The 10,771-nt window shown below is 34.6% G+C and overlaps 1 protein-coding gene across 3 annotated transcripts; it reads right to left on the bottom strand.

Moving 5' to 3' along the window:
- Nucleotides 1-1,918: 1,918 nt before the first annotated feature.
- Nucleotides 1,919-10,349, bottom strand: LOC149482083 (uncharacterized). Of its 3 annotated transcripts, XM_089704478.1 has the most exons (3): nt 9,964-10,349; nt 9,176-9,467; nt 1,919-5,140 (listed from the first exon to the last, which is right to left on the bottom strand). In XM_089704478.1, exon 3 carries the CDS (start codon nt 5,116-5,118, stop codon nt 4,240-4,242), a length of 879 nt encoding a protein of 292 aa, XP_089560604.1. In that variant the 5' UTR covers nt 5,119-5,140; nt 9,176-9,467; nt 9,964-10,349; the 3' UTR covers nt 1,919-4,239. The 3 variants fall into 3 exon arrangements, with proteins under 3 accessions (XP_089560604.1, XP_089560603.1, XP_089560605.1); XM_089704477.1 differs by lacking the exon at nt 9,176-9,467; XM_089704479.1 differs by lacking the exons at nt 9,176-9,467; nt 9,964-10,349 and adding an exon at nt 5,251-7,448.
- Between the last annotated feature and the right edge of the window lie 422 nt (nt 10,350-10,771).

The raw sequence follows: 10,771 nt of genomic DNA, 5'->3' as shown, positions 1-10,771 counted from the left end.
CTAAATAGGTAGTAGTAGGGGAGCCCAGGATGCTAAATGTGGATTTACTCGAGCGTCACGGGAACCTATTAGAATTGGTAGATTAGACCATAGCGAGAAAAAAAGGTCCTATAATGTTTTCACTTTTAGAGGTGGGGAAGGGTTTTTTGATTTTTTTTAATTTAAAAAAGAAAAAAATTGGCTTGGAAATACTCAAGCGCGTTAGATATTGATATTTTGCATGCTCCAGGACGTCACTGAAAAAAAGTATACGTTAATCTGACGATTTAAGTGGCGATTTAATCGCTATGAAGAAAGGGTAAAAATTAAAGTAATATTATTCGAGCGCGTCAGATTAATATATGGGGGGGTTAATTACAATATAAGAAGTCCCCATTTCGCTAATCTGACGATTCGAGCTCAACCTTAGGGAATTATGGATTATTCAAATTTTCCAGCGGGGCCCCTGAGCGCACCCACCAACCATAACTGCTCATATTGACTAGAGGTACTAATGAATAGCTAAGGTACCGTCCCTTATAGTAATCTGACGCGCTCGAGTAAATCCCAAAATCCCCTCTTGGGCTCCCCTACTATAGATAGTGCATATCTATAATATCCAGTCAAATATTTATTGTACTAGCTGAAAAACGTTGTTCTGCAATCTGCCGTATTCTTGTCACTTGTCACAAAATAAGAGCTAGCGCGCACGAGCAACTTTGTCTCCGCAACTATTGCACGCCTCATAAGCGAAGCGTTGAGGTGGGTACTACTGTCACTTCGCGCAAAACATCTGATTTTTCAAACTTAAAATGTCTTTATGTATCATACATTGCACTTGTAAGATAATACATACACACACATATTAAGAAAAAACACTATTTTTAACGTTCATGATATTTTTGATGTCATTTTTGTTATTTAAACTAGTTAAAAAACAGTTTAAAAAAGTTCTGTCTTGGACGTCCGTGTGTCTGTATGTGCGGATCCTTTTTCTTGTTAACACGATAGCGACCGAAATACTTTACTAATCGAGTCTTTTTTTTTCTCTTACGCTTGAGTATGCTCAGGAATAGAACTCTTTCATTTTTCAGGGTCTGATTCGATGTGGTTTAATTGTTATTAAATAAACAAAAATAATAATTAATAAATATTTATTAAAAAAAAATTATGAGGCGTGCACTTTTGGATTTTCCAAATTATTTTGTCTCTCCCATCAATTTGTATGGGGAGTTGCGTCGCTACGTGCGCGCACTTTCATACTAGCCCATGGGTGGAGAGACAATATAGTTGCGGAGACAAAGTTGCTCGTGCGCGCTAGCTCTAAATGTTTGCCGATTCTCAAAGAAATTTCATGAGAATCGATCCAGCTGAGTCGAGATTCCATATATCGTTTCTATTGTTTCATAGATCATACCTATGTTGTTTTTAAACTACTACTATTTTGTAGGTAGGTACTTTTTGCTTATAATTTACTAAATAGCTGTGAGAATGCCTCATCTGAGCTAATAAAAACTCGATAATATATTTCCAAAATGTTTCATCTTTTCCATTGAGTGATCTTCATAAAAATTGTGTAGGTATTAGGTAATATCAAATAACACATGAGAATTAATTAAAATATTATGTAGCTGCTGTTAAATCTGTCTTATATTCCGGCTGTTTTCATGACTCCCTCCCTATTTTTGATAGGTGCTAAAATATTTATGAGATATTTTAATCGAAAAAATCCATAAAATGTTTCCGCATCTATAAAACAGCCACAAGCCACAACATAACGGACGTGATTCACGTCATTCCCTATTTACTCTCGAATCTCGATGAGGCAAAATTTATTGAGTCATATTATTTATCTTTATTATACTTTTATGTTCAACCGTACCGCAAGCTTTGTTTACAGAAAAAACCGAAAATTCTATAATAAAAATAAAACAACAAATGACTCGTATTTACAATATTTTTTACATTCATTTCAACATTTTACAGACTACTGGGAGCTCTTTTTTATTCGAGCAACGAACAGTTACATAAACTAACACGTAAATCTAAATCGTAATAAAAACGACCTGTGTTAGTTAATCTACTGGACCCGCTCTACACGGGAATGGCACACTAGAATCAATAAAATCCTGGTGTCCACAACATTGATACAAAGAAAATTGGTGGCAGTATTTGAAAGTGATATTCGTAGACAGGTACAAGCAACATTTTAGGCCGCTTCTTGATTTTATTATTGTTCAAAGGACGAATCGATCTTGTATGCCCTTTATAGCGGGTGAGAGTCTATAAATAAAGTTAGGTACAATATTCTGAAATTGACATTGCCCTGTTTTCTACTGCTATGCGTTAGTACTACCTACATTTTTTTACAATAACCGTAAACGTCAGGCAAGGCTCATTAGGATGTTAAAGCTTAGGACTTAGGATAGAAATGTTTAGATATATCAATAAACAAAACATTAAAATTAAATTGTCGTTAATTTGACTGTATTTAAATAAAATATTGACCTTGCCTATTATCATATGACCGGAATCATAATTGTACTCTTTACAAACAACAAATCGTGTGATAGTTATTTATATTCTACAAATGTATATACCTAATTAGTTAGGTATAACAATTTTTTTCTCTCTTCTTTCATTTTTGTTATAAAGAAACCTCTTATAACATATTTATATATTGAAGGACTCTACTGCAGTAGTCCTCAAAATATTTAGATACTTGTATACGAGTGCAAAATCAAAATCAAAAATTTTGATTATTTAATGATGTATTATACATATTAATTACAAATTAAATTCGTGTAGGTAGTGTCGGAAAGTGTACACTGTACAGTAAGTGTAATTCGTGTAGTTTCTTGACTTACACTTTAGGTAAGTACTCATATCTCAATTACAAATTAATAAAATATCATGTTATTTCATTACTTTCACAGGAAATATATTTATATTTTATAGGACCTTTAAAGGACTTTTGTTGGATACAAAATTTGCAAATGTACAGAGACTTTGTCGCACTACGCTCAAGGCCTACTAATACTGAAAAAAGCTATGAACTGTGTACATTAAGACATATTATTACATATTTGTCTATGTTATTACACAGATTGCAAATTCATAGAAGTAAAGCAATACTATTTCACTGGTGTCTATTAGCAATTAAAAATTCCCAAACTATGTTACTTGAGGCCGTTGTGCGTGTAACGTTATACAAAATAATAAAAAGTACAAATGTAGGGAAACCTTAACTATTTACATTAGGTACTACAAAAGATTAATTCGGTACATTCTTCATTTCAAAATTTACAAAGAACACTAAGCGGTGTTTAACTAGTCCAGCAACACCTGATAAATCTACATAGCTTAAAAATAATATTCATAATAAACTAATACAACAATACACCCCGGTAATATAGGCAAGGGACTCGTTTATTATTAATTGATAAGTATTCGTTATAATTGATTTATCTAAATCCAATCTAAAAAATGGCAACGAACCCATGCAGATATCTATGGTACTGTTCTTTCCAATCGTAAATATACATGCTGAACATTTTATAACTAAATCCACAATTTCTTATTCTATCAAGTAATATTAAGCTCAGCTTTAGTTACGTTCCATTATAATCTGCAGGGGTTCTGTAGACTAACAGAAATAATTCTATCTGTGCGTTCAAATATGTATATATAATAAATATAAATATATAACAATACATAATATATTATAACATATATAGTTAATACATATTAAATAATTTATCTAGTTCCAATGGTAAATCAACTTACTTAAAGAAGAGTTCACATTGAAACGGCCATTATTACGATACCACACATTTTCATCGCCTAAGAACATCAACATCGCAATACATCAATTCATTAATAACAAAAACAAACTATTTACACTATCATAAATACAGCTTAAAATATCAACAAATCAGATAAAGCTTGGATAAAGCTATCACAAAAATACAGAAATGCCAAAGATGTCGTTAGTAGTCTTCATTTTACAATTTATGTACTTAGTACTTTATTGTTAGTATCTACGGAAAATAAATTTATCACTCGTTTGACACAAAACATAGTTAATCTAATCAATTGTTTAAATTTTTCATTGAATGTTAAATGATATGTCAAACTTTTTGAATAATGATATGTGACAATAATATAGAAGTAATACATGAAGTTTTATCTGAATTGTAGATATTTTAAAAAGTAACGCTATATAACATTTAGGTAACATTCAACGAAGGACCTTGGGAACTAGAACAACGTTTCACGTGAATGTGAGGCGCGGTCAAAACTGGGGGGATATATTGGCCGGCTTGTGAGTTCTGTGCATTCGGATACGCCGACCTCTGTCCCACCACCACTATCCGTTGAAAACTGTTCGACTTCATCATCAGTGGAATCGGCGTCGTCCTCCGCAAACACAGAATCCGCTCCCACTGACACAATATCACTCTCTATTGCGAACGACGGTCCAACACTACCGACTGAAGCAAGGGGAGCAAGTCTCTCGCTTGGACAGGGCGAGAGACGTCGCTCCTGAAGCGCGCACACTACAGAAGATCCACGCCTTTCTAAATAGGAACTCCCTGAACTAGAACAAGTAGCTGAGCTAAGTCGGCGATCGCGATGTCCTCCAGAAAAGCGCCTTTCACCGAACCTCAAGGCAGATCCAGGTAATGAATCTCCCCGTAATGTAGATAGACGACGTGGTGGTGCCAGTAAACTACCGTAACCTCCACCGTATGATGAAAATCGCGCAGTCCGGGGCCACGATGGATCATCACCTATGGATGGCCGGGACCGAGCTCTTTCTGACAGCGCTTCTTCAATCGCCGCGTTGAGTTGCCTTTCTTCTTCAACGGCCTGTTCCTCCGCAACAACTGCCTCAGCTAACTCAACTAACTTCGGATCATTTAATGCCTTTACTGATTTACTACGACTTTTGTAAACTATAAGAAAGACCATTAGTGCGAAAAAGCCGCCTAACGTAGCGGCTATTCGCACGCCCGTCATGACGTCGTAAGTGGCATAAAACTCGATGCGCACTCGATCCCGTTCAGCTTGGGAACTGTCAGTGGAATTCTCCGCAGCACCTGTCTCTCCTCCAGCCCATCCATCTCGATTCTCCATCGTGTGGTCAAGTGTTCATTGCCTGCAAAAATGGAAATGTACATAAGTCCACTTATCTCACCCGCAATTGTCTAATGGACAAAAACCATGAAGCTTTTAGATAATAAAAAATATCCAGATAAGAGCACTAACTACTATGTCATAACATTGGCTCTAATTTTTCAGGACTGGCATTGTGTATTATTTTCCATTAAAATGTATTTACTATACTAACGACGCGAAGGAGATCGCACAACAATGTTGTCTCTAGACGATTTCCGTTTGCCAGTTACCGCATAGCTCCGACCAACCGACGTATCTAGGACGCAGAATATCTCATAATATTTTGCTTTGTAATGATAGCTTTAGGAATATGTATTTAATTCTAAATTCGTATAATTTCATAATAGTTTGACAACTGAGCCGACTTTATAATTTTTTATAAGTTAACTATAACGCAAAACATAAATCTTGTCTTGTCAGTTGTAATGTACCTAACTCATAATTTTGAAATGTTGAATTTGAATTATGCATATTTATATTGTAGTCGTCATTAACATTCATGTTTCAGGGAAACATAAAAATAGACAAGAGACAAGAGTCATTTACATCGTATTCCGGAAAATGTTAAGGAATTTTTAAATAATTTCTGTTTCAAGGGCAAAACAGAAATTACATTTTACTTAGAGAATGGAAACGTTTTGGCTCAGTTCACAGGATTATCAGTTTATTATTGCGATCATAATAATCGAACATTAATGCGTATGTGCTATTTTTGAACATAGTCCTAAATGTTTTATTGATACGGATTTAACGTATGAGGCATTGATCGAGGTTGATAAAGAAAATTTATTGAAATATTTCAATAAATAAATATATAATTACTTAATTACACATTTTATACATGTTATGCGACTGGTATTATTAATACGTTGATAGCGCGTCTGCAGAACGTCGTGTTGGTCATCACGTCATCATTATTCACATTTGACTTTAAAGTATTTTTAACCCCTGTATTGTTCAAATAAGTACCTGGGTAGGTAATTACAGAATACAGAGGTTTGGCTTTAAGATATACATGTGTTATATACTCAGTGAAGATAAGTTCGTTTACCGTCAACAAATAGTAAAGTATGCATTTCAAAAAGGCGTTAAAAATACACGACCAAAGAAGGTCTTAGGTTTATTCTAAAAATTTACAACAAAAACTCGGTAACTGAAAGAACAATATTACACGTATCGTATCTTTCTGTTCGAACATCCTGTAATATAGGAGATTATAGGATATTATAGGAGCTTTTACGTATACGGTGTGCCGTATACTGATTTTGAAAGAACTCGAAACTCTATCTGTATCCTTCGCTACTTGACGTGCGCTACGAAAACGATTCATTCTAATATTTTAATATTCTAATATTCTAATATATATTACTTATAAAGGCGAAAGTTTGTAAGGATGTATGATGTATGGATGTTTGTTACTCTTTCACGTAAAAACTACTGAACCGATTACAATGAAATTTAGCACACATATAGAGGGTAACTTGGATTAACACATAGGATAGTTTTTATCCCGGAAATCCCACGGAAACGGGAACTATGCGGGTTTTCCTTTGCAAACGCGGGCGAAGCCGCGGGCGGAAATCTAGTATGACATAAATGTACATTATATTGATAATACTTATTTATAGATAATTTCCCACAAAGGGGCTACAATTATAAAACTGGATCAGGGTAATCATAATGAGGAAAATCTTTGTAGAGCATAGACGAGGTGAGCTGTGAGCTGTTTAACTTTACATAAAATAGCTTCCTAGTGATTATAAATCAACGTAACAAACGGTGGATTCAGGTATTACGACTTGTGGCAGAGTTAATTAGGACGCCGTTGTGTGCACGATTTGGCTGTATTCTATACCTACATTATACACAAATGTTCCTGCAATTTGAGAGACGATTAATGCTCTATTTTATGATTTTGGGAGATATGTAATTTTTGCATTGAATGTAAAATAATGAAATTTGTCAATATTGGAATTAAAAAAAGGACCGGGCGCTATTTTTTTAAAGTACCTACTACCTAATATGTAACTTAAATTAATCATTATGGCCAAAAATTAAAATTTTGTCCGTCAAGAGCAAAAAATAAAATATTTATCAGTTGTTCCGCTTTTATATAAAACCACAGCCAACTGGTTAGAAAACAACGAACTTTTCTCGCAGTTATTTGAATTCATCCTAGCGTATATACACCACCAAATACCTACTATTAGCTTTGATTGTTCGACGTACCTATATTGAGAAAAAATTGTTCCAAAACGAACGAGGTATTTAACATTTAATATAAATGATACAATTTAAGATGTTTATCTCGCAATAATCTATACATATAATAAATCTGTAGAAGGGTCAATTCTGTACATTGAAAATATTGAAAAAATAAATAGCAGGGGGTGTTACTGGATCGATACCAAACCCAAATATGTGATTAAAAAAATTTTTGTCTGTCTGTCTGTCTGTCTGTCTGTCTGTCTGTCTGTCTGTATGTGAAGACATCACGTGAAAACTAACGGTTCGATTTCGATGAAACTTGGTATACTTATACCTTATTATCCTGGGCGTAAAATAGGATACTTTTTATCCTGAAAAAATACGAAGAAAAAAAATAATCTTAATTTTTCAGTTTTATCCATAGACGTTGTTCTGTAGAACAGCGAACACACGTTGGGTATTATTATAGGCCTAGCCGTATTTGAGTCCAATAGATATTTATAAGATGTTATTGTCAGAGTTACTCAAAATGGAGAAATGAACCATCCACGCGAAGACCGACATCCGCGCGGACGGAGTCGCGGGCGGAAGCTAGACATCCGCGCGGACGGAGTCGCGGGCGGAAGCTAGTATTTAAATAAAGTAATGAAACACTCAAAAGTTATCATCATAGAGTCATCAGCAGGCCTAGTCAAGTGGCATACGCTTCATAGCGTTTCTCTTTCTACAAAGGGTATTTTAGTATCTTCAACTACAACCTTTCATTAATCATTTCCATTATTTTCACAGTAGAAATTACGATGGTATGTTAATACATATTTTGGTTTCCCCAGTCATAACTGACGAAATATATTTATATATGGGATGCCCTATTTCTTGTTATAAATTTGAGTCAAAAAATTCGAAGTTTCATGACCTGAATTTCGATCAACCGGGCTCGCGTGGTTTGCTTATAACATAATATGTTTGTACATCGATAACTTAAGTATCGGTGATCTAAATTTTATAAATTTTGCGCGTATACCTACTATATTAGTTTGCTACCAAATATTTTTATAATAATTTCCTATTTCGCTAATCGAACGGATTACTTTTAATGCTAGGCGTCCATTAGAGGCGGATCGGGCCGAGCCGCATCGCAACGGGCCGTCTCTAATGGACGCGCTGTTTGCTCCTGCGTCCACCTGTACGGGGCGCGGCGGACCGCCTAGGCGGATTTTATCTAACAGACGCTCGTCGCTTCCGCCTGCCTGCGTCCACTAGACGGGTCGGGGCGGGCCGGGCCGCAGCGCACCACCGGCAGAAATCCGCCTGCGAAGCGATATCCGCCAATGCATTGCGGCCCGCCCCGACCCGATCCGTCGCTAATGGACGATGTTTCATACAAAACATAGGCCGGCGTATTTTTGCGTTGCGATGCGGCCCGGCCCGATCCGCCTAGTGGACGCCTAGCATTATGCGACTTCCAAATTCGAACGTAACGTTTACTTAGAGCGTATACGCACTATGCGGGTAGCCGCATTGCGGGTAGCCGTCCGGCTGACCGCAAGCTCAATTATGTACGTAATATTCATTTCTATGCGCACTGCGATGCGGCTACCGCAGACCGCACAGTGCGCATAGAAAAGAATATTACGTACATAATTGCTGCTTGCGGTCAGCCGGACGGCTACCCGCATAGTGCGTATACGCTCTTACACGTAGGGTTTTCGTCAATACTTATGTTTTAAGTAAATAATATACGCTTTGAATAATAATAATTAATAGTTACACTAGTTAAACTAAAAAAATACATGAAAGTACATACCTTTTAAGCAAAAAATACATAAAACAATTTCATGCGCGATGTACTGAGCGGAAATTTTTATCTTGGTAAAAACATCAATCAAAACAAAAACAATCATATGTTTAATGGTTTTTAAGTACATTTATAAATCAAACAACATTGCTTTGGTGGAGAGACTATAAACAGCATGCTCTGGGCACAAACATGTGAAGAACACAATGCAACTAAATATAGAATGCAGATAAAGTGAACTGTTGATGAAGGACTTGCAGGGTATTTCGGCATCTTGAAATAACTGTTAAAGCATCATGTCCTAGATAACAAAAAAAAACGTTTTCAATTTATATCGTCGCTAAAAATCATGATAAGGAAATAATTCTTCGGACATAGGTATATAGATTAAACAAGTTAGAAGTTAACTATTTTGTTTTTATAATAATTTCTGATCCTTTGATAGGATCGCATGCAATAAGCATGTAGCAAATAAGAAGGTACCTACTTAGATTCTCTTGGGAACATTCAATCGAAATTACTAGATTATAATATTAATTTAATTTTTAAATACAAATATTTAAAAAAAAAAACATTAAAAAATGAAACACGCTTCTATACATGATAAATAAAAAATAATAATATAAAAATTAATTTAATTTCAATGCAAAAGTAAGCAACAAGCTAGCTAGCTACACAATCTAAGATTCATAATCATGACAAAGCAAGAAAATAAGCGAGTTAATTGTTAGCAGATATAGCAAACATAAAATATACAAATAGAAAAGCAGATGAAGAATCCACGCAAAGGTATTTACCACTTGAAAAGCATAATCCGTACACCGCAACAATTGACAAATGCTCTAAATGACGACGATTTATTATGTTCATGTCCTTGGTATTTTTATATAGTATTTTCGACACTTACACATTTGTATTTTAACACAAGATATTTATTTATTTATTTGACCGCGCGCTATTAATTCTTACATTTAATGTAGGTAATGATTAATTCGTAGTCACAAGAAAAGGTGTTCATTGAGGTAATGGAAAAAGCTATTCATTTTAGTCTTTATTATTACAATACCGAATACTTTAACATTTCTAAACTATATAAAATATGTTTTTGAAAACGAATCACCAATAAAAATTATTTTCACATCATATTGTTGAACCACCACCTTACATCCATTGAAAATTTGACACTGATCCACATTATTATTTTTTAACTGTGCCAATGTAATTTTTATGTCAAATATCAAATATGGACAAATTTATTTTCGTTACGGGCAATTGAATGTTATTTTCTTTGTAATGTAAATTCTTTTTTCATTTAATTTAAATGTGAAGATCTGAAATGTAATTTATGTGTACTAAAGGGTAAATAAGCATTGTTTATTATATTTTAGTGACTGTCTATACTTACTATTATTATTCATTCCGATGAAATCTTTTTTTCAATCAATCATAGTTTTCGACGCCATGATCATTCCATAACTACTATAAACATATTATATAATAGTAGTTTAAATATATTGTTTCTGTTATAATAACTGAAATACCTGTGTGAAATACACTTCAAATCGCATATTATTTTGCTTCTTGATTTTGCCCAATTTTGCCATA

The sequence above is a fragment of the Colias philodice genome, chromosome 15 (genome assembly GCF_061535455.1).
Source record: "Colias philodice isolate Cphi_HAF_F1 chromosome 15, ilColPhil1 Martin Lab GWU primary, whole genome shotgun sequence".
Taxonomy (NCBI): domain Eukaryota; kingdom Metazoa; phylum Arthropoda; class Insecta; order Lepidoptera; family Pieridae; genus Colias; species Colias philodice.
This window is presented reverse-complemented; position numbering and strand designations above follow the sequence as displayed.